This window comes from Scardinius erythrophthalmus (assembly GCF_964197995.2).
Source record: "Scardinius erythrophthalmus genome assembly, chromosome: 15".
Taxonomy (NCBI): Eukaryota; Metazoa; Chordata; class Actinopteri; order Cypriniformes; family Leuciscidae; genus Scardinius; species Scardinius erythrophthalmus.
In genome coordinates, this window is record NC_138235.1 from 7,310,140 (window position 1) to 7,335,907 (window position 25,768).

Here is a 25,768-nt window from a genome sequence, read left to right on the forward strand (position 1 = left end):
GGAGAGCCAGTGTTTTTCATTTTGGGGAACCTTTATTTATATGTTTATTATTTGTGAGGACTGTTTTAATTATTTGTTTTACTCTGAAGTTTGTTGTTTTTGCACAGATAATTCTTTGTTTTTTCTCTATTTGTTGCTCACATCCTAGGGCGTCTCTGATACGTTGCAATTGTTCTCTACGCCATGGCTGGAGTGACTAAAAAGGGGGCAAATGGTGGGCAGGCAGTGAGTATTATTTCACTAAATACTGGTGGGTTGAACGCTCCGACGGAACGTACTAAGATCATGACGCATGTTAAAGATTTGAACGCCGATATAATGCTTCTGCAGGAAACACACTTGTGTGATTCTGACCACCGAAAATTAAAAAGGCCCTGGATCGGACAGATCTTTCACTCCAAATTTAATCTGAAAACAAGGGGTACAGCAATACTGTTAAGATCTAGGATTGACTTTGTACCCGATACCACAATTACAGATTCGAATGGCCGTTATGTTATCGTCTCGGGCACACTCTACCAAAAACCAATTATCTTAGCATCTGTTTATGCCCCTAATTGGGACGATGATTATTTCATGAAATAATTTTTGTCTTTTATTCCAAACTTGAATTCTTACTTACTGGTGCTAGGAGGGGATATGAACTGCATCATGGATCCGGTACTAGACAGATCTAATCCGAAACCTGTCCCGCTCTCAAAAATGGAAGCAACTCTCTCCGCCTTCATGGACCGATATGGTTATGTTGACCCCTGGAGGCTCTCACACCCCTCTACCAGACAATACTCTTTTTTCTACCATTTGCACCGTACATATTCACGTATAGATTACCTAATAGTAGACAGGACATTTATCCCATCAATTTCCTCCACCCAATATTCACCGATAACGGTTTCGGACCACTCAACTGTTATTTTGGACCTCCATTTTGACTACAAGCCAAAGGGATTCAAATTTTGGCGCCTGGATCCTCTTTTGTTAGCTGAGGCGGACTTTTGCAAGTATATGTTAGAGACTATTGTAACATAAACGACTCTGGGTAAATGCGAATTAGCTCAAGGATATAGGGAATTTTGGAAATATTAATAATCATAACTCATGGTCATAATTCATAAGTCGCATGTACATTTACTTTATCAATTATCGAGATTACCTTGTTCTGTAACTGGTCTGGTCATCAGTCATTCGTCCAGCGAATAAATGTAAGATCATCACAGTTAAGAAAGGGTATTTACAAACTCCAAGAAAGTTTATCTTCTGGCCACGAACATCAAACTTTCTGAGTTTATTAATTAAAACTACTCAATGTAGTCTATAATATCGAGCTTGTAGCTTAATTAGATCTTTTGTTTCATTGACTTTATAATGGTGGGTTTTCAAACACAGAGACAGTGAAAAGTATAAATGGATTTTAATAAATGCAACACTAGAGAGATTATATGAGCTACGAATATAAACGTACGTAAAAATGCAAACAATAAAACAAACAAACATTTAACCAAACAAGAACATACGTGATCAGAATGAATGAAAGAAAGAAAGAAAGAAAGATATAGAGAGAAGGGAAAAGCTAGTAATTATTACATACAGAAACCTAAGTTCACAAGACACCTGGAATCAGCCTTTAGACAGATATAAATATACTTGCAAGTTTGGTCTCTGTTCGAGTGATGCTGAGGCAGGAAGTGCGGACGGTGTCCTGTTTCTGCTGCGTCTTCCGGTGTCGCAGGAAGCTTGAAAGGCTCACTGAATGTAACGTTTACCGGAAAATAAGATTCATCTCCCGTGAAGGAAGAGGCAAAATATAACTTAGTTGCAAAGACCGGCAGCTACGACTCGAACACGTGTTTTTCCGGGGAGAAGGCCGGAGCCTTTCAGATGTTTCTTGAAGCCGGGGAGAAGAGGAGGACATGAGAGCAGGGTGAGAGAGAGAGAGAAGTGGGGGTCTCTTCCTTTTAAAATACATCTGTTTACGCCCTCTTTTTGGGACACCAGCGAATCAGATCTTCTGATCTGAAGCGGGAAGAAAGTTTGTTTGTTGTGAAGAAACACCTACTTTGACTTTGTCATGTGAGAGATAGAATTCGTATTTTCTCTTTCAGAAAAGATAATACCCATAAGAATACATTACATTGTAATCTCATACATATATGCAATTCCGTGAGATCACTACGATTAGAATGATACCAGACATGGTGTACAGAATATGGGAATACATTTCTAATGTAGGATTCTGAGCATTTTAAGAGTCAATTGATTTCTATGATAGAACATAGAAAATCTCAATCTGCCATGGAAATTATACACACATAAAAATACATATCAAAAACATGGCTATTCATGGCTATATCATTTACTTCTTATACAAATAGAGCTCGTAAGGCTCGACGAGTAGAACTGGAGAAAGCTATCGCAGACTTGGACATCTCACTCTCTACCAACCAATCACCTGACTTGTATAAAGAGAGGATGGTACTTCATACTGAGCTCGACCTCCTCTTGACAAAGGAAGCTGAACAAAATCTCCTTCGTGCGCGGGGATACATGTATGAGCATGGGGATAAAGCCAGTCGCCTCTTGGCCCATCAACTAAAGGCCGAAATGACCTCAAATCAAATTTCACAGATAAAAGACGAAACGGGCTACATCTGACCCAGAAACGATCAATGGTATTTTTAGGAAGTTCTACTCCCAGTTATATAAGTCAGAATGTTCCTATGACGAAGCTCAGTTGTCTCAGTTTTTTGAAAAATTTACCATGCCCAAAATATCTGATTGCGTGAGATGATCGTGAGATGTTAAACGCTCCTTTGCAGCTTTCAGAAATCAAAGAGGCAATACAGTTAATGAATAATGGTTAATCAAACAGACAGTCACAGTAATGGTGTTCATTTCCACCATAAAAATGCCTACAGAGTCAGAGAATATATGCTGTATGGAGTTGGAACAGGTATAGTTTAGTTTAATTATGATTATAACCTATTTGGCATTGCTTGTATACACTATTAATGCAAGCCTGCTGTAGGACTCTAGCCTGGCTAACGTCAGACCACTTTCTCTTTGAGACGTGGTCTGGGAACTACATGTTATTGGGCACTACAAATGTCTATCAAATGCGCCTGTACGTAGCTCATAGCCAATCGTTTCAATTATACCAGATGACGTATGTAGAGCGACAGATATTCAACGAAGACGACGACGATGGGTCAGAGATTTATGTGTACACCAGAGTCCTGCACGGGTCCGATTTTGTAAATCCGCACCCGCCCTCACCCACAGTGCTTAAAACCGCACCTGACCCGTTTCCCGACAGCAGCACTAATTAAAAATCTGCATCCGACCCGCTTAAAATAGAACCGACACCCGACCCGCACCCGAAATAAAATCAGTTTAGACTATCACATTATAGACACACTTACAAAAATGTTTATTGTCAGGTCATACAGAAGTTATTACACGACAATTAACACAAGGACAACTTCAGCCGAAGCTGTCAAAAGGCCGATACATGAAGAACATGGCTAACGTTACCACAAAACTGAGTGCCTTATAACATTTTACCAATCGAACAGATGCGGCTACACCACTATATGCCCCGCAATTTCGTCTAGCCTACATCTGACAATTTTGGGTTCAAACACGCCCTGCACACCACACATACTTAACAGTGTTAAATATGAAAAATACCGTTTAATAGAACTGCTTTGTTATCACAGTTTCTGCGTGCTTCCTCAGGGATGAAGTTCCACATTTGCGGCTATCCAACACGAAAATGTTTGCAGCAAAGCCTTTCACAATATTTTCTTCAGATAACTCCAAATTTCTCCCACACACTGGACTTGATTTTTGATGACGTATTGTCGACAACTTCACAATCTCCACTAGCTATTCTTTTCTTCAACTCCTCAGCATCCATCTCCACAACTGCAAGCAGATCGCGCGCGCGGTTATGATGAATTTTTAAAAGTGAAAGTAGCCTAGGTAGATACTGGGAGGGCGTGGCGCGTCGGCACAAATAAACTGATGTGGATTTTAAAGGATTTTATCAACTTGAAATACAGGCATATTTTTGTAGATGTGTTCCTAAAAATATGCATATATTTTTACGTCTGTCATGTTGGATCCATAGATATAAACAAACTGCTTCGGTGTGTCGCATAGATGTCGTCATCGTCTTGCTGCTCCCTCCCCGTTCTGTGATTGGTTCCCTTTTTGAGGGGAAAATCTGGTCCATGGTATCCAGACTGCCTAGCAGCGTGAATAAAATTGCGCTGCGCTCAAGGCAGCATGGGGAAACCCAGGCTAGTAGGACTCCGTCTGACGATCTGAATTGTCTGAATGATGACACAAAATATACTGATGAGTTTAATAAAGTTTACTGTATGTCACACAAAAGATGAAGCATCAGTTTTTCTTCAGAAAATCACTGTTAGAGCTGAGTAAACAGTATAAGAAGTGCATAAGTAACTTACATAAATTTCTGTAGAGTTGAGGGAGCATTTTCTTTGAAAACAAAATGAATCCACCTCGTCTTCAGTGGCTGGCAGATTTCAAGAGTAATTAGAGAGAGCTATGTGAATGAATACATCCAGCTACAACACCTTCAATGCCTGGGAGATGCTTCAACGCTTCTTGTGAGTGCATTGCTGCAGCAATGACTGATGTCAAATGACTGACTCATGTTCATGACTGGCTCATAAACACAGCCCAAATACACCATCCTCCTTGGTAGGTAGAAAATGTATGATTTGATTTGTTAAACATGAAAAGGACTTATCCGTCTTTGGCCACTCGCTCTAACGTTAACCTCGATAAATGTTCGCTATTATTAGGCGCATGTCCAAGTGTTTGTGCGGAGTGTGAACTGGAGCGCGCACTGCATGACATGGAGGCGCCGGCGCGATTACTTGCATTTTAACAGTGGAAACAACTTAAAATACTCCATCATTTCTGGCCATACAGAAAAGAATAATGCATCAGTCGCAACTACTTTTATTTGTGTAAACTCACAATAACAAGAAAACTTTGTGCTTTTGTAAAATATGTCTCCGCGGTCTCCGTGGTCTCCGTGAACTGGAGCGCGTCTCAAAAATAAACAGAAACAAAGCGTATACTAGCCTCACAGACATGAGAAATATATCTATATAAAGCTTGAAATGTCCACTTTTAAACGAAAAAATTAGAATCGAAAGCAAATATCATCTGATTATGTAATCCGTATGAAAGATGCATTTCTTTCTAAAGGCGCATCCACTTTACAGCGGAGATGTATGGAGATATGTTTGCAGCCAACACTGATGGTGGTCTGCAAAAGATCAGATGCCCAGGATATGGGCAGAAATGTGGTATGAATATAATTAATTTGGCTGCTGTTTATAACTAATAGTTCATTTGAATTATAATAATTTATGCACATCAATGCACAGCCACAGAGACGGAAAAGAGTGATCATGAACAATAGTATAGTATCTGGATATATAGTATCTGGAGCAAGATGTAGTCTACAATTCTTTTCTATAAAAATATAGAAAATAAAATTAGCCTTTTTTATCAGAATTTATATATAAAAATATAATCACAGATTAATTGATTATCTTTTGTTGCAGCCATACATTATTATGAATTATTATGAGTCTATAACTACCAATAAGATTAGTAGATAGTAAATATGTATTGGTTGCAAGCTAACAAATGTAAAATAGAAAACACAGCACAAACAATCATTATTTGTTGATTTCCTTTTTTGATGCGATAAAAATGAAAACCGTATGATTGAAGAGAAATACCTTTGATGATTGAAGATCACTATATCAATCTTCACAGAACCTACAGTTTGGATCTTTCAATGTCACTCAGTATTCTGGTTCACAACTGTTGTTTCTTCAAGTTGCTTACAAACACAAGTTTTTAGTCTTTACCGTCTACAATTACAAAATAAAGATACAGGTTAAAAGCAATAATATAAGCAGATCTGTTGTTTTTTGCTTTATTTGGTCAACTATACTGAACATTTACCAAGCTAGAAAAAGGACAAGATAAATAAATAAATAAAACGCGAACAACATGTATGTGCTTGTATATTCCTTCACAAACAAGATTAATTCAGACTCCAAACACATATTAGTTTAGCAGATTCATAACCAATGTCACGCTCCTTCAAAGGCCACAGTCCAATGCAAACAGCTATATGAGTCTGTGAGCAGAATCTTTCCTCAGCATTTTTGTAGCGTTCAGCCAATCACATCTGAGGACTGCCAATTATATTATATTATAATTTCTTAAAACCTGTGATAAATATCAAATAAATATATGTATTTGTATATATGACTATTACAATTTATAACCGGCAAACACTATGACAGTAATTTGAACTTTGTAATCCGAGGCTTAACAAAACAGACTCTATAACATGTTTCTTTGTGCATCAATAATCAAAACGTGCGTTATAAACATACAAACTACTGTGAGTTGATTAAAATAATGAATCACGATAAATCGCAGATTTTGAAAGTGCTGCCTGAAATCTGAATCTCTGTATGCACCTTTGTACCTGTCAAAAAAACTTTTATTTATTATTCAGGCCTTTATTTAAGTTTTAATGTGAAACATACTGAAAAACTAAAACTATGAATCACTGAAAAAAAAAATAAACGAAAACAAACACAAAATCACAACATGAAAACTATCTAAACATTACAAGCTCAAAACTATAATAACCCTGTGTTGCGTGTTGCCAGAGTGTTGTTATTGATTAAATATATTAGTCAAGTTCATGTTATGTTTCTATATATATATATATATATATATATATATATATATATATATATATATATATATATATATATATATATATATATATATATATGTATATATATATATATATATATATATATATGCATCTAGACAAAAGGCAATATAGGCTATGATTGCCTTTAAGGGGATCGTACTCCCACCACAAAAGAAGATATTTTGAAAATGTTTATTTTTGACTGACTATGCCTTTAATGTCTGTGAGGTTGATTTCCTTCAGGCCACTTGGTCACATAATATCAACCTGTAATCCATTTTCAGGGTTGTGATCTACCACTTATGAATAGACTGTCCAATGAATAGGTTATTAAAGAGATTAGAAGAGGAATCTTGTGTGTAGAAATCATCAGTGAGGAAAACATCTAACAGCAGAGTGTAGAGTTACCTGTCATTACCTGTCACCGGCTGAAGAAAACAGCCATCAGATGGACAGGGGGCAAAGGGCAAAGATCCTGCCGAATGTCAGTCGTATCGGCCTATTTCATTGTTAAATAGTGATTAACGTACATTAACTGCCGATCTTGCAAAAAGGGTAAATAAACGAATTAGTTAAATTATACATCCGGACCAAACCGGATTTATCCCAGAGAGTTATGGTTTTTATTTAAACCTCCGTAGAGCGTTAAATATTATGAGCTATTCAAAATCTACAGGTGCAAAGGCAGTATTCTTATCACTTGATGCTCATAGGCATTTGATCGGGTATTGGGAGTTTCTGATCCAAACTCTTAAATGGTTTAAATTTGGCCCCAATTTCATAAAGTGGGTTCAAACATTCTACACAAGTCCACTCGCCTCAGTGAGAGTTAACGGCTGTAGATCTGGACGCTTTACTCTAGAACGTTATGCAGACAAGGATGTCCATTGTCCCCTTGCTGTTTGCTATCAGCATCGAACTCATCCGGGATGACAGTGCAATTAAGGGAATTGTAATTGGAGGAGAGGAACATAAGTTGTCGTTATACGCCGATGATGTCCTACTTTTCCTAACAGAACCTGAGACAATTCCATATTTAAAAAAGCTAATTCTCAAGTATGGGTACTATGGATATAAAGTGAATATGGATAAAACTGAGGCCGTAGATGTATGGTCAAATTTCAAAACAAATCCAAATTAAAAGCAGGTTCAAATGGCCCAAGAATGGGTTTAAATAATAGCGTCTTTATTCCCTCCTCTTTGGACCAGTTATACTGTATGACAAAAATATTAGTGAATCTCTGAATGTCCTGCCGAGATTACTCTATTTGTTTCAGATGTTACCTATAGAAGTGCCAAAATCTATCTTTGATTTGCTGAATAAAATAATTTCTAAATTTGTTTGGCAGGGAAAACGGCCAAGAATAAGGCTTAAAATAATACAGTCGCCTAAAACAAATGGCGGGCTGGGACTCCCAAACTTTAGGTTTTACTTCTGGGCAGCTCAGTCTGGTTTCATGGATGAGAGAAGACACACAAACCCGGTGGATCAATATTGAAAAGAGCCTCTGTTCCATGCCCCTTAAAATAGTACCCTTTTCCAGTGTAGCATTTAAAATGCCTCCATGGGTGAATGGACCAAAGTTTCTTAAAAAATTTGGGATACAGTACAAAGATCATTATAGAAAATCTCATCTACAGCAAGCATTGGCTTTGCACCATCTCGTACAGACATGGGTTTCAAAAAGTGGTCACAATATGGACTTGATTATCTTAAATCACACTGAGTTTATGAGTGATAGTAAGTAATCACTCTGGGATTACATAGTAAATAATTTGAACAAATAAGAAATTAATTTATACTCCCAAGGTCTGATTTTTTTAGATATTTACAACTGAGACATTTCCTCACAACGCATAAGGAACAAGATTTTTTTTTTTTTTTTTTTTTTTACCTCCCCAATAGAAGGTTATTTTAAAGAAATACAAATTGGACATGCGCTCAAAAAAAATATTTCTAAAGGATATCTGTTATTTTTGACTAAGAATTCAAATAACACATTACAGATCAAGGAAAAATGGGAGGCCGAAATCAATGAAACAGTTCCTCTTGAAGCTTGGGAGGAAGCTTGTGGAGAGGGACATCTCGTGACCAACTCTAATGCCTGGAGGGAATTCAAATGGAAGATAATAACCAGATTTTTTCGAACTCCACAGATGGTATCCATCCTGCTCAAACAAGTGCTGGAGAAATTGTGGCCAGCATGTTGGTAACCACACCCATATTTTGTGGTCATGTCGAAAATAAAGAAATTACTGGAAAGATATATTTGATGCCCTTAAATAAATCTTCCATTATGAAATCCCAGAAGACCCCATAATAGCCCTGGTGTGCGTCCAGAGGGTCTTGAGGGTAGAGCTAAAATATATTCACTACAAATTTTACTCTCTGTAGCCATGAAGTGTATTACATGCAGATGGTTAAAACCTGACCCTCCATCATACAATGCTTGGATTCAAATAGTATGGGAATTGTACGAAATGGAACAAATCACATTTGCATTACGACTTCAGAAAACGGTTTTATTAAAGAGGTGGGCCTCTGTAATGCCTTTAATACTCCAGTGATCATGAGTTATACTATCATATCCACCCTGTGTTCATCTCTGCTTTTCTCCATTATATATATATATATATATATATATATATATATATATTATATATATTTTTTTTTCACTGTACTAGGTGTATTTGTTTTCATTCTCTGTATAATGTCTACGATATAATTAAGTTTGAACAATTGTCAATAATGTGGGAGCATGATACTTTTATAGTTAGCATACTCCTATTAGGAGTATTGTATGAAATGCAGTGGTTCTAAATAAAAATATGTATAAAAAAAAAAAAAAAACTTTTGGTTCCATTTACATCCTCCTATCTTTCGACACATCCAGCGTCCGTTTTTCTTTCCCGAGAATTTTTACTGAAGTCGGTGGCCGGTCACAAAGCTCGATCTGACTGGAACAGTCTCCCACCTCTTCTCAGATCAATCACATCTTTCCGTCTTTATAGGACTATTTTCTCACCTGAAACAACCTGCTCATGTTTCTAAATCAAGGCTTCTACACCAACGCGTATCAATTATCCTGTTCATTTTATTTATTTCTGTTACTCTCAGGGTGGAGGTACATTTTGATTTTAATGTTTGCACTAAAATGCATGTATACATGCTCCTGTTTGTTTACAGTTTTTTTCAATTGTTTACACGCAATTTTGAAAACCGGGTTCTTTTTTTTCAAAACAGAATCACAATTATCCAAACACCACACTCAATTTGCATAATTCCTAGATTGTTTGCAAAATGACACACTTCAGTCAAAACATACACACTTCAGTCAAAACATATAGGCTACACATATTTGTGAAAATGCTATTAGTTTTCATTTAACCAACACAGTCCTCAATGATCAGACACTATTGCAGCCAGTTACACACAGCTGTGATAAATATAAAACACATTTGTAAAAAAACTAATTTTAGGAAATAGCATGTGCTAGATTTTTGGCCAGACATTGTTATGTAAGGGATAATTTAGATGACAAAAAAAAAAAAAAAAAAAAAAAATAGTGACATACCCACAACATTCTTCATGATTAGTTTGAGATATAGGGAGAATGTACACAAATAGGCTATAAACTATACAAAGCACTGCACAACACTGATGCTGCAGACTGAATATTTCAAGTATTTATTTCAATACTTACACAGTATTTCTTACCATAATCAGTTACAGTAATCAACCAACAATGAAATCAATGAAACAAATAAAATCTGTAGACAAATAAAAATTACTGCATGAAGTACATACACTTTGACTCTGAAGAAAAACTACTGTAAAAGCAACAAGAATACTGTAACTATTCATCATCTCTCCGTCTGGCTGGATCAGGCCATAAGATTTAATCCACATCACAGGCTATGTCTTCAATGGCATAAGTCCTTCCCTACCTCTTCCTCTACCTAGGCCTCTTCCTCTACCTCCTTCTCCTCTTCCTCTACCTGGGCCTCTTCCTCTACCTCCTTCTCCTCTTCCTCTACCTCCTTCTCCTCTTCCTCTACCTAGGCCTCTTCCTCTATATCCTTCTTCTCCTCTTCCTCTATCTCCTTCTTCTCCTCTTCCTCTACCTGGGCCTCTTCCTCTACCTCCTTCTCCTCTTCCTCCTTCATCTCCTCTTTGAGCTCCCCCTCTCATTCTCACTCTTCTTCTTTTTCTTCTAGCTCCTTCCATCTTTGTTGAAGACAGGTGAACTCACCTGCTGCCTTTTATAGCACACCTGAGTGCTGCGTTTTCAAATCAGCACATGTGTGCTTCCACACCTGGTGGTTGTGTTTATCCAATTCGTTCATTAGTGTTGTCATTGGCAATCCGGAGCTTTGTAATGACAAGGAAGTAACCTCACAATCCTTAACTGTGTCTAAGGTGTGAAAATGTGTGTAATGTTTTGCAAAAAGGGTGAAGCAGACATTGTGTGTAATGTTGTGCAAATCTGTGGAGGTGTTTTGCTCCTTGGAGTAGAATTTTGCAAATTGTGTGGAAATTTTTATTTTAGTGTGTAAACAATCGTAAAAAACTGTAATACAGTTGGAGACTGTAGGTGGGAGAATAGGGGGTTTGTCTAAGTGGTTTTTGTTTTTGTTTGTTTGTTTGCTTTAAATGTGTTGTATTTTGTATTGTAGTTTGTATGTTACTGGGACCCCCTCGAAAATCAGATATTACATCTCATCCTTTCAATAAACCTATTAAATTAGCCTTACTTTCCTCATGTACAAAAATGGAAACGTCTTCTGCCAGTGTGCCTGCCTCAGTTATCAGGACCTGAACTGCTTCCTCGGCTTTAGCCAATCAATGACTGCACACAGTTAAAGGCCAACATAAGAATTAACTGCATAAAGAAAAATTGTCTGTACAGTACAGAAGGAAAGTTATAAATCTGTAACTGTTAATTATATTTTGTTGGTCAATGCACAACTCCCTCATAATATTATATACTAATTAGACATTAAATAGAGTGACCTTAATAGTGATATAAGCAATACATGGATATTTTTTTGTTTGTTAGTAATATTGTGAGAAAAAGGTTGATATGCATCTAATGTGGAAATTGTTTGCATTGTTAGGAAAAGAAACAAGTGTTTTCGAAATTCACTTTTAATTTCATCCTTGTAATCAAGTTATTTCCTCTGCTCATGCAACACTAACCCATCATGAAATAAAATGTTTATTTATTTATTATTATTCAAATTATTATTTCAGAACCTAAAAAAAAAATACACTCAGGTGATAGTAGAAAAAAAGAGCATATTTAATGTTTATAGATCCACATGCTGCAAAAAAGCACAATGTTCTCAAAGCGCAAGCTATTATTATGAATTTTGAGGGAGGTATGATAGACAGAAGATCAAACACAATGACAAAGGCTCAGAAGTGGTTTCATATACAGATTAAACTCGTGTATAGATTATGACAGATATCACAATTCATGTTATTCAGTGCAGCAGTTCTATGAATCACATTATGGCTCTTGCTTACAAGGGCAGATACTAGAAGAAAACTAATTATTCATTAAAACAGTATTGATTTACAGGCTTCACAAGGCTGAGGATTTATTCTGTCAAAAATGGTCACAATGTTGAATCAGACTCAAACTCACAGTAACAGAATTATCAGTATCAGTATCAATGATCATGTAAAATGCTGCTGGAGGTTCAAGAGAAAGCTAACATCTGTCCTTACAGAACCACTTTATCTGCGAAAGCAAGTCAACTGAACTAAGCCCTAAAACATTTGAACATTCACATTAATAACTGAAAGAAGCTGCACTCAAGAATTCTTCAAAATATTAAAACTCAACATATTATTGTTCACAAAATGAAACGACTGGCCTTTAGTTTTTTGCAGATCAAACTCTTGTAAGAGCACTTTGGACGGAATCAGTGGTTGCACTATTCACACTATAACATGTTTAAACTGATCACATTAGTTCCCAAAGGTTGTCCTGAGCTTAAAAAAAAAAAAAAAAAAAAGACACGTTTAACATCACAATTCACTAAAACTTAGACTATCTCAAGCTATGAAAACTACTGAAAATAATAATGGCAATAATAATAAATGAGTGCACACATCAAACATTTAAATAATCAAACAAAAGCAGACAAAACTATGCAGCCCTGGCATATTCAATCAGATATGATGCAGCATTTCAACAAACTGGGATTCAAATGAGAAAGCTATTGTTTTAAGCATGTAAGCGATACTCGCGCAAGTATCCAGTACACTTATACTCCTGTATTCAGTGGTAAGGCACTTTCTTCGGTCTTCAGGTGGAGAAGGTTTATCTGGAGTTGTAGTCTGGAGAATACAAGCGTAATCTTGGGCTTCCCTTCATGTCTGAAGACACGCTGTTGCTGAAGGGGCTCTCAGTCAGCTTAGCTACGCCTGAAAAAACACAAGCATTTACAATTCAGTGAATAATCAAGGGTACACATATTCCTAAACCATAAGAAATAATAATAATAATAATAATAATAATACAAGCAAAATGTGGTAAAGTCCATCAGATCAGTTGCCACTTCTGTCTGTGTGCAGGTTGTGTTCTGAACAAAAAGAGCATAGATTCTGCTGCCGGATAAAGACAGTCAAACTCAGATGTTTCTCTGTCAGTGGATGTAAGGAAACGATAGGTAACTGTTCGTAATGGTTTCTCTGAAACATCGTGTGGAGAGATCCACCTATAGAAAGGGCATCCGTACCTGACCTCTGCAGAAGCATCCATTTAATTCAATGTTGCATTTATATATATTGCTTTTCTCTGCACTAAAAGTGCTCTGCATAGAGTGGGGAATCTCCTCAACCACCACTAATGTGCAGCAGCACCGAGATGATGCGACGGAAGCCATATTGCCCCAGAACACCCACCACACACCAGCTTCACCAGTCTGGCTTTGACAGGTAGGAGTGTGTGCTCAATGACCAATGAGGAACAGTATCAGTACCAGAGTGAAGCCGAGAGCAGGGAGATGTTCAGGGCTCTGAAGGCTAACTGTGAAGGCTAACTGCTAACTGTGAAGGCTAACTCTGAAGGCTAACTCTAACTGTTAACTGTGAAGGCTAACTCTAACTGCTAACTGTGAAGGCTAACTGCTAACTGTAAAGGCTAAATCTAACTGCTAACTGTGAAGGCTAACTCTAACTGCTAACTGTGAAGGCTAACTCTAACTGCTAACTGTGAAGGCTAACTGCTAACTGTAAAGGCTAAATCTAACTGCTAACTGTGAAGGCTAACTCTAACTGCTAACTGTGAAGGCTAACTCTAACTGCTAACTGTGAAGGCTAACTCTAACTGCTAACTGTGAAGGCTAAATCTAACTGCTAACTGTAAAGGCTAACTCTAACTGCTAACTGTGAAGGCTAAATCTAACTGCTAACTGTAAAGGCTAAATCTAACTGCTAACTGTGAAGGCTAACTCTAACTGCTAACTGTGAAGGCTAACTCTAACTGCTAACTGTAAGAAGCCTTGTGGATGGACGCAGAGAAGCGATACATTTTACATTTTGGTGTAATTTTTTTAAACATTATAAACTAACCTCGAAAAACGTAATATAAAATTCTGAATTTCATGATTCCTCTATCTAAGTAGATGGTGGAAAAATTGATAATAAATTAAATGAATGTTGTGATTGAAATAATAAACATCCCTTAAATGTGTAATTTCTAGCGGCATCTAGTGGGGAGGTTGCGAATTGCAACCGGCAGGAAGTGATGTCGTCGTCTGAGACAGCAGAGAGTAGCCAGTTAAAGCTGCACTATGCAAGAATTGTACCTTAATATTACAGCTTCAAAGTCATTTCGGTGGTAAACAAACTCCTAGTAGGGCGAATAATCCTGGTAGTAAAGCTCGGGGGGGGACGCCTCTGGAAAAACCAGCAATGCAAGTTTGAGAGAGGCGCCCCCGACAAATCTCGCGAGAACACGACTTGCTTTACGGCAACGATGTCACACATATCAACAACAACATGAAGCACGAAGACACTTGCGCGCATTTCAGACGTGATTCTTGGAAGACTCGACGATGGAAAAAAACAAAGAAAGCGCAGTCGGAAGAGTGTAGGAAAAGGAAGAGAGAATCTGACTGTGTGAGGTACCGGACAAGAGTCCATAGTCCCACTCGGTCAGGCTTTCACTCGTTGGCGCGAGCTAAAAAGCAGCACTGGATGCAACAGCGATGCTGACCTGGCGATCTTGTTGATGGACTAGTAGCCTAAGTAAATCTCTTTTTTGGAAACGACGCTGTTGAAGTTGATTCCTGCGATTATCATGAGAACAGTTGTCAATATCTCACACAATTATCAGGACATAAATAAGCCTAGAGGTTGTAAATAGTGTAAACGAGCACAATTTACAAACTATCACAAACTATCATTTGACTCAAGGTAAGCCTATCTTCGATTCTCTGCTTATTTTTAATTTTTACCTTCTCACAAATCCGTATTTTATCTAGACGCGTTATAACTTAAATAACAGCCGCGAGTGAAAATTATTATTGCAGTTTAATTGCACTGAAATATTGCCTGCTAGCAGCTAGTTTCGATTTGGGCCATTTTCGCTGTATTTGCTTAATTGCTCGCCGAGACAGCAACTGTAGAAAGATATAAATACTAGGAGATTCAGATCACAAACAGGACAAGCGGTCAGTTAGTGGACGCGGCGAGAGCGCGCAAGTGGTTTTTCTAAATACACCAGTTCTGCTGTTATTCAGTGTTATTTTTGACTCAAGGTAATTAGCCTATCTTGGATTGTATTTTTCATTTTCTTTCAGTCTTCAACTCTCTAGTCTACCCCCAGCTGAAAACCCATCTCTTCTGTGAGCACTTGAAACGCAAGTGAAAGCGCTCTGAAAGCGCATAAGACTTTCAAACTTTCACAGAGACCTCAAAACAGAAAGCACAAAGCCTTTCTTTAAAACGAATTTCGTTTTGTATTAATTGTATCTTAATTTTAATAAATTAACCAATTTCCTGGATTTACATAAAAAGTATAGGCTAGCAATCACTGAACTGGAGATCATCATGAACCGAACCGTAGCCTCGCCTCACACAGGCCTAAAAAATGTGAAATATATTTACAGAAAGCTGATTCTAAACAAAACCATCCAAAACAAAATAAAACTATGTAGCCTAATAAATGTGCATTTCTCCGGTGCGTTCACTAGCCTACTGCAAAGATCACGAGTCAATCGTCAACTTCATCTTTGCAGCCGACACAGAAATTAATAAACAACTAAAATGTCTTATTTCAATATTTTACATATTCATAATTATTACTTTTGCTGGTTCTCTGAGGCAGCTTTTTTATGTTTATTGCGTTTTGGAAAAGACCTCTTCACATACAAACACGTTTCACCAAGGCACAGCGGCCCTTCAGCACATAAGAAAAAAAGCACGGACTTACTAATTACGAAACTTTGATATGGTTGAACAGGTGAAACAGTCACAAATTCCACTGCAACTCAAACCTTCTCAGTATGAGTTATGAAGGAAGAGAACAGCATTACAGTTTTCAGCGCGTCTTCCTCTGATTGCTGTGTTGTGACTGAATTTACGACAGTGCAAGTATTCCACAGCGACTCTAGGGGTCGTTGTTTGACAAAAACACAATTCCTGCATAGTGCAGCTTTAAGCAATGAGGTTTATTTGCTTAACGATATGTTGTTGCGAATATTAATTGTTAATTGTTCATCATTGTGTCAGTGTTTTATTCGCTGACTTTAGCTAGCTTCTTTGCATGAACAACATAGTGTCGAACTGCGTTTGTCCGTTTAGGGCTCCTGTAGAAACATGTCGATGTAAGGAGACCCGTGTGTAGAGAGAAATAGCTAATGTAGAAATAGAAATTCTAAGGTAATAAAACATAACGGTTCATTACGTAAGGTCTTTATACACCACTGAAAACAGTTATGAATATGATATTGAATTTCTGTCAACAGATCCTCCTAAATATTACACAATGCAGCTTTAACTTCCTTTAGCACACAAAGAATTGTGTTGCACATGTTATACTGCATAAAGAGGTCAGGTGTTAATCAGGCAGCATTTATTGGGGTTATACTTGGTTACAGTCTTGCAGGGGTATTCTCCAGATGCATGTACCTGTGGGAGGCGGAGTCTTCTGGATGAAGGCAGGATGATTGACAGGATCTCTTGGAGAAAACAGCAAATGGCACACTATAAAATAAAGATAGATAATTGTTCAAATGAAAAAGACTCAAGAATAATCACTGTCCAAAAACCCATTCTCCGTGATATTAGAAAGTGTTTCAGGATATGGAAGCATTTACCGATGATGACAACAGCAGTGGCAGCCAAAAGAGCGAATAAAGTGAAGAACATCACTTGATAGGAGTCAATAAACTGCTGAAGAATATTGGGCCCGTCTGCTCCATCTACCATTTGTGCTACAAGAAAAGGTGAAGAAGCATGCGTTTATGTAAACCGGTGACAACCATTATGAGACTGAATGCCAGTGGACGGTGCGATAATGTATAACTATTTATACATTATCAATAGTTATACATTATCAATAGTTATACATTATTAATAACTGCTCTAACTAAATATAAGTTAATTTGCTTATGTGACATCACAAATCCCACAACATCCTAACAAGCCATTTTTGGAGCTTGGTTAAATAAATGCTGTTTTCTGAGGAGGATGAGCTTAAGCTAAGAAACATGCAAGATCTTTGCACTATTAAAAAATCCTGCAAATGTTAAAGGATAATCATAGGACCCCTTTAACACGTGGCTACTACATAATTATATCTTCTGAAACAGCTATTTTTGGCCATTCAATTGGGTGCCAAATAAGATACTACAGTAAAAGACTACTTGTTAGTGTATCTTAACCTTAAAAGCATTTCTTCCTATGCTGTCAGACTGGTGTGGAGTAACACACCTTGCACAGAAGTGCCGCTGGCTGCCAGATGCATGACGGACACTGGGATGAGCAGCACCTGATCACTGGACCCGCTGCTCACGGACACCGATGCCGTCAGAGCTCCCTGCGGCTTCACCACACTAACCGTGTATCTGATATAGCTGGGAAAGCTCTGGGAAACCTCCTTCTGCTCCAACACAACTGCAGGAGAACTGCTCTTCACCTAAACGTCACAGAGCCAGTCAGATCCACATGCACACGTTATTTGAGCAATCTCAGACACATCAACACAATGGTTGTCCAGACACAAAGGTGCAAGCATTACGTCCAGCTGCTGCAGAGCGCCCGGCGTCCCGTAGATGGTCAGATCAGCAGACGTGTGCTGGTTGCTCAGGATGATGTCCGTCTGATCCGCGTAGATGCCTGGATTGACGGGCAGTCGAGCGCTGATCTGCTGACCGGTGAAGTGACCCTGCACACCGGCCGTGACGTCCACGTCAGTCATGGACATGCTCAACACCTTCACCTGCTGCTCATTCATGGGCTTGAAGCTCAGTGCACAGCTGTAGAAACCTGACGTTCACAGGAGAGAAAGATGCATCATTAAAACATTGATTTATTCACTGAAATGGCTGAGGTCCAATGCAGCCAGAGGTCGTGGGAGAGACCTGTGCTGGGGTCAAATGCGGTGCGAGTGTGGTAGACGTCATGAGCAGAGAAATCCACGGCGCTGCTGGTGAAGCGCAGGTGACAGCTGATGGAGGACTCCGGGTGGAGCAGAGCGATGCTGTCCGACTGGGACGAGGAGCAGGTTCCTGAGGACACAACAATCAATGCTATGATGATCAAACACAACACAACACAACACAACACAACACAACACAACACAACACAACACAACACAACACAACACAACACGTTTAACAATCTTTTACATTTGCATGTTCATTTAGCAGACACTTTCAGTTACAAGTATTCAGCATTTGTGATTCTTATGAAGCAAATCCATGTGTTGATAGTCCCATTGAAATCCATTTGATTTTTTTACCATATTCTGTTTTATTCCCCCCCCCCCCCCCAAAATCTGCATTTTCGGTTAAAATTTTTAATGATCAAAAAAAGATATCTAATCAATTGAATTAATAAAACTTAAACAACTTAATCAAGGCCTGGTTGAGCAGCATTAGAGAGGATATAAAGGGGCGGGACATTTCCCTAAGCGCTGCCAATCACAACACACAGGGCCAGCTAACCAATCACAGCACATTTCGTATTTCGGAAGGAGGGGCTTAATCGAAAAACAAAGCGTTCTAGACAGACTGGGCTGAGAGGAGCTGTAATAATGTAAGACATATGAAAAATAATGATTTTGTTTTAAGGGTGTACTATAATGTTTTCATACTTGATTGTTCAAAAAACACATTTATGACTTCATAAAAGGCCATAATAGGACACCTTTAAAGTGACAGTGATTTTCGAATGAATATGAAATAAATGAGCTTAGCTAAATGAACACAAGTCAGCTTGAGACAGACATGTGAATGGCTGGAATAACTACGATGCCTAAAGCATCAAAATCACGTTTTAATTAGAAATCTCTCACACAAACGGATCCAAACTTCACTTTCACACAAGCAGTCAAAACTATTTACTTGTGAGATTAAAAAAGGGGAGTGAAACTGGCTTACTGTCTTTAGAAACCCAAGCTAAACTTTTAACATTATCGAGATAATATTGCAATAATCAATGTATCGGCCTGCCCTATTCTGCATTAAATTGATGATATTTATTGTTTTTTAAATGATATAGATTAATGCTCAGGATGATGAGCATTAATCTATATCATTTATGCAATCTAATGTTGCAATTCTCATTAGATTAATTAATGAGAATTGCAACAAACACTGATCATTTGTTATATGTGAAAACAGATTTGAATTTACATTCTAATCACATTGATCATACACATCAGAAGGGCAGTGCATTAAGGCAGGACACACAACGTCTCACAAACACAGCACATAAGCATGACCCTCCATGAGCATGAAGTCAGTGTGAGGACTACAGCGATTCAAGCAGTGATCTGTACCAATGAGGTTACTCCCTGTGTCCCTGGTTGACATCAGGACTTTAGAGTCTCTGTCCTTCTTCACTGAGGGAGACATGACAGATGTCTGAGTTGCGCCTTCAATGAAAACCTAAAGGAAACACAATGTTTCAATGCAATTACAATAATGACCGTCTTCAGTTTAACAGGAATCACCATTTAGACCATTAGTCTTTTCATGATTTTTCCTAAACATCTTCTTCGAATATCTTCAAACGGAAGGAACTGATTGTGATGAGCTTGGATGTCCCACAAGCGCTCACCTCTCTGTAAGTGCGGAGTTGTCCTGGTATGTCATAGTAGACGGTGACGGTGCCCTTGTCTCTGGCCACTGCGGCTCCAGTCCTGGGATCAACCTCCAGCACAGCACTGGATGAGGAGCTCCACACACCTGACACACCTGACCATGGCAAACACAACACGACACTCAAATACTCACAGAGAGACAGGCTGAAATAAAGTAGTGTCTGTGTCCTCTCTTACCCTCCTGATTAATAATCTGTGTAGAAAAACACACAACATCTCCCACGAGCAGCCGCTGGGCTTCGGCTGGATGAATGGCATGTTGGACAGGTAGAGCAATGAAGTCAGCGAGTCCCGCTTGCTCCGAGTCCCAAACTCCCAGCAGAGTCAGACCCACATTGACCGTCCGCACCGTCAGCGTGCCGTTACTCGAACCCTTACCGACCTGCACCAAATCATCCCTGCACACATGATACAGATGCTTAAAATCATTCATACAAAAATAAAATTGTTTTAGTTTTTATTACAGTTTTTATTTAGTTTTTATTTAGTTTTTTATTACAATTTAAAATGCATCAGAAAATCATGGATCAAATATTTTTCTTAATATTCTTTTGCATAAATATACATTTTAATTGTCTGCAATTACCACCTTTAATATAGTATATTATAATGTTCAGATGCATTTGCAAATAGACATTAATTTGTATAAATGCATATCTGTTTAGATTACTATTAAATTCAAGCAATCGTCTACACTGCAAGCGTCGTCACTGTAGACAGGTTTGTCTTTCTGGTGGCAAAAGTCAAAAACCACTGAATCCACTGAAAAAGTGGTAACCTACAAATTATTTCAAGGATCTATTTGTACTGCATTATTTTCCTCTCTGTAAAGCTGCTTTGAAACAATCTGTATTGTAAAAAGCGCTATATAAATAAATGTGACTTGACTTGATCTAACCCAGTGTTTCCCAAACTTTTTAAAGTGGCGTACGTCCTGGGAGGTTCACGATCCTTCTCCTCTCTTCCACTTAGACTGCAGTCATACCTTTCCCAGTAAGGGACAGTATTTGCCCCCTAAATTGATTTTCCAGTGCATTTTTTTTACCTTTATGAATAAAAAAACTGTTCAATAGGGAAATAACGAAGTGGTACTTTTGAATATTAAACTAAAACCGCCAGTAGGTGGCAGTAAGTCAGTGTCTTAATGAGCAAGTAATTCATTCATTCAGTAACGAAGCCACGAAGTATTTATGAATGAATCATTGAATCACAGAATTGTTCACGAAACACAGATGTGTGCTGTAGTTCTGCTGTGGCTTTCGTTGGAACTATTATTTCATTACAAAATAGAGTAAATACTGACAGTCCTGTTTAAAGTGTATGTTTTGTTTGTTGACCTGTTGTAAAAATGTCACGTTTGCAATAGTGTGAATCATGTGGATATTTGGGAACAATGCATTCTTGCTCGTTATCAGCATCATATAAATCGATCTCAATGGGTGTCTATATTTGTTCTTCATGTGAGTACGTACTAAATCCCCACTTTTACAAAGGTACATTGTCTAGAACGGCAGTAATGTAGTGAGATTTGCTAAGGCAGCAATACTCTGCACACAGCCTATAACATGCACACTGCTTGTGTGGATGCAGTCAGTTTTCACTGCAAAGGATGAGATGATTTGATTGGATGTTATGCATTTACAGTATTTTGCCAGTTTGAAATGCATGCTCAGTTTTTATATTATTTTAAGTTAGGGTAGAATTAAATTAACGGCAAGACTCAGCATTTTGTACGTGCACCCCCTTCTGTCACCTCACCCCAGTTTGGGAACCACTGACCTAACCCATAAAAATGACTTCCTTTGATGCATTTTGTCAGGCTAATAATCAGATTAAATGACATTTTAGACGTGCATTAAACAGATAATTTAGATGTTCTCACATAAAGCACATTATTTAGGTAATGTGAAAAAAACTTTTTATAGCACGAATTGCAAAAACAGTTAACAGTTTCCTGTGATTGTAATTCCTGTGTAAATTCATTGACACAGTCTTGCATTAATATATTAAATCGGCCTACATTAAATGTCCTGTGAAACTTGTCTTATTGGATTTCTCTGTGTGGTAAAAAGATCATATATTTTAGTATTAAATTCCTTAGGATAATTTTAGTATTAAATTCCTTAGGATAATTTTATCACAGTATATGGGCCCATTCTTATATTCATTTAAAAAATAAAGCCGATTTTATATGGTAGAAATCCGAGTTACACAGAGTTAAAGAGTTTGTGATGGCCTGGGGAGAACAGTCAAGAGAAGTAAATCATGGTGAAATATGTTGCATTAATGCTTACTTGTGCAACAAATGTTTGTTGCGGTTGAATTTTAATGCAAAATATTTAGTCCATGCTTGATAATATCTGTAGACATTAAAATATTATTCTGCGTTAAATATAAACATGGCCATGGCAGATGAGGGGAGGCAGCACTGATCTTGCAGTGTAGGGACTGTGTGAGTGTCTGCATGTCATGTAGAGGGTTTGATGTGCTGATTGTGCTGCACCTGTTGGTGGAGAAGCTGAGCAGTGAGTTGTGGCTGTGTAAGGTTTCTCCTGTGCTGTCGTGGAAGTGAACGGTGAAGGTCAGAACGGCTCCCAGCGGGATGGCGGACACAGTCTCTCTGATGGACGTGTGCATCACTGGACTCGTGCTCAGACGCAGGTATGATACGGTCACCACCTTAAACAACACAACACAAACACTGCTGATTCAGAACAATTACCAAAACATTTAGTTAAGAACTACTGTGAATTACTTAATATAAACATGCGAGTGATAATGTGCAGTCAGCCAGTCAATAGTCGCTAAAAATTAATCACCAAACGTTAATAAGCAATATTATTAATCTGCCATTTTAGTTACTTATCCTCTTATTTTGTTCTCCATTAAGGACATGTTTATTAGGTTCTGTAAAATGCACTTACAATTTGCTAAAAAGATCATCTGTTTGAAGAATGTATTGCATCATGCATGTCGTAGTGTTACCTTCACAGCGATGATGATGGTTTGATTGACGCCGAATGTTTCCTGAGAGCTAATCTGTAGGGATGCTGTTCCTGTCAGAGATCCAGATGTCAGAAGACCTTTATCATCCACCTGAATGAGAGCAGCTCTGTCCGGACAATCCAGCACACGGTACGACAGGGACCCCTGTCCATCTCTACAGGAAATAACACACAGTTGACACGCAAAGACATACAAAAAGAGACAACAAAAAAATACACAAACTGAACCAATTTTGTCTGTCAAATTACTCAATATTACTCAATGGATCTCTGGAATACTTAAATCTATGGAGGCTTGTTTCCGCCACAGAATAAAATATTTAAAAAAGGTAATTGTGACTTTTATCTCACAATTGAAAGGTTACATCTCGCAATTCTGTCAGAATGCGAATTATAAAGTCAGAATTGTGAGATATAAACTCGTAATTGTGAGAAATAAACTTGCATGTTTATATCTCGCAATTCTGACATTATAACACACAATTGGGAGATATAAAGTCCGAATTGCGAGTTTATTTCTTGCAATGGTGAGTTAATATCTTACGATTCTGACTTTATATCACACAATTCGTATGTCAAACTATGTAATGTAAACTCGCAATTATCTTTTAAAATGTTTTATTCTGTGGCGGAAACAAGCTTACAATTAAATATATAAATCAGAATTAAATAGATTTGTATGGAATGTATTTAGCTCAAATATTTCTAAATAATGCCTGTTGTCCAGGGCAACTCTGTATAACTGACTATTACCCAGGAAACCTGTGTTGTCTGTTTCCGCAGTTTTTACACACACACACACACACACACACACACACACACACACACACACACACACACACACACACACACACACACACACACACACACACACACACACACACACACACACACACACACACACACACACACACACACACACACACACACACACACACACATATATTTATGTTAGTTTTTGTAGGGCAGTACAGCTCACATTCATGACAAAGCAATGTATCTCTATGTGTTGAGCTATATCTATATGCGTTGATCTGTATCTATATGTTGAGCTATATCTATACGTGTTGATCTGTATTTATACGTGTTGATCTGTATCTATACGTGTTGATCTGTATCTATATGTGTTGATCTGTATCTATATGTGTAGAGCTGTATCTATATGTGTTGAACTGTATCTATATGTGTAGAGCTGTTTCAATACGTGTTGAGCTGTTTCTATATGTGTAGAGCTGTATCTATACGTGTAGAGCTGTATCTATACGTATTGAGCTTTATCTATACGTATTGAGCTGTATCTATATGTGTAGAGCTGTATCTATACGTGTTGAGCTGTATCTATATGTGTAGAGCTGTATCTATATATGTAGAGCTGTATCTATTCGTGTTGAGCTGTTTCTATACGTGTTGAGCTGTTTCTATACGTGTTGAGCTGTATCTATATGTGTAGAGCTGTATCTATATATGTAGAGCTGTATCTATTCGTGTTGAGCTGTTTCTATACGTGTTGAGCTGTTTCTATACGTGTTGAGCTGTATCTATACGTGTAGAGCTGTATCTATATGTGTAGAGCTGTATCTATACGTGTTGAGCTGTATCTATGTGTTGAGCGTTGAGCTGTATCTATATGTGCAGAGCTGTATCTATATCTGTAGAGCTGTATCTATACGTGTTGAGCTGTTTCTATACGTGTTGAGCTGTATCTATACGTGTAGAGCTGTATCTATATCTGTAGAGCTGTATCTATACGTGTTGACTGTATCTATGTGTTGAGCTGTATCTATACATGTTGAAATGTATCTATACGTGTTGACCGTATCTGTGTGTTGAGCTGTATCTATACGTGTTGATCTGTATCTATACGTGTTGATCTGTATCTATACGTGTTGATCTGTATCTATACGTGTTGATCTGTATCTATACGTGTTGAGCTGTATCTGTACGTGTTGATCTGTATCTATACATGTTGAGCTATATCTATACGTGTTGACAGTATCTATGTGTTGAGCTGTATCTATACGTGTACGTGTTGAGCTGTATCTATAAGTGTTGAGCTGTATCTAATACATGTTGAACTTGATCTGTGTCATCACAAGTATCTGTATCTATACTTGTGATGATCTGTATCTATACGTGTTGATCTGTGTCTATACGTGTTGATCTGTATCTATATGTGTTGATCTGAACTGAAGTACCTGTTAGTTTGGAGCTTCAGCAGGGAGTTTGGTGACATCAGTATCTCCTCTGCTTGAACTTCTGGGTTCAAAAGCTGCAGTTTCTCATAGACCTGAAATTCGATGAATGGTTAAGTCAATCTTTGCTTTCTGTTTAGCAAACGAACGACAGAATGAGTTTCCGTCTACCTGAATCTGTATTTCATCATGGAGTTCAAGGGCATTGTCCTCCAGATGTCCCGCCAGAGGATCAGTGGCCTTCACCACCACCCTCAGTCCAGTGCGACCTTTACTCCTGCCAAACACACTCATGGCAAAGTTGTGCTCAGCGCTGAGCTGCACAGACGCCTGCAGGAGAGATCACACACACACACACACACACACACACACACACACACACACTGCTTACACCGAAGCACAACAACACCAGACACTGGAGGCAAGGGTCACCACAGA

General features: G+C 38.1%; 1 protein-coding gene across 1 annotated transcript in view; it reads right to left on the reverse strand.

The window, feature by feature from the left end:
• Positions 1-11,924: 11,924 nt before the first annotated feature.
• The window catches only part of nup210 (nucleoporin 210), a 74,390-nt gene continuing 60,546 nt past the window's right edge, over positions 11,925-25,768 (reverse strand). The window contains exons 28-40 of the mRNA XM_081386456.1: positions 25,502-25,660; positions 25,334-25,425; positions 23,119-23,293; positions 22,637-22,812; positions 20,311-20,531; positions 20,091-20,227; positions 19,810-19,918; positions 18,389-18,535; positions 18,046-18,293; positions 17,739-17,943; positions 17,123-17,239; positions 16,935-17,009; positions 11,925-13,223 (exon numbers count right to left, since the gene is read on the reverse strand). Of these exons, the coding sequence (XP_081242582.1) occupies positions 13,120-13,223; positions 16,935-17,009; positions 17,123-17,239; positions 17,739-17,943; positions 18,046-18,293; positions 18,389-18,535; positions 19,810-19,918; positions 20,091-20,227; positions 20,311-20,531; positions 22,637-22,812; positions 23,119-23,293; positions 25,334-25,425; positions 25,502-25,660 (1,965 nt within the window). The 3' untranslated portion in view covers positions 11,925-13,119. The remainder of the gene's footprint in view (positions 13,224-16,934; positions 17,010-17,122; positions 17,240-17,738; positions 17,944-18,045; positions 18,294-18,388; positions 18,536-19,809; positions 19,919-20,090; positions 20,228-20,310; positions 20,532-22,636; positions 22,813-23,118; positions 23,294-25,333; positions 25,426-25,501; positions 25,661-25,768) is intronic.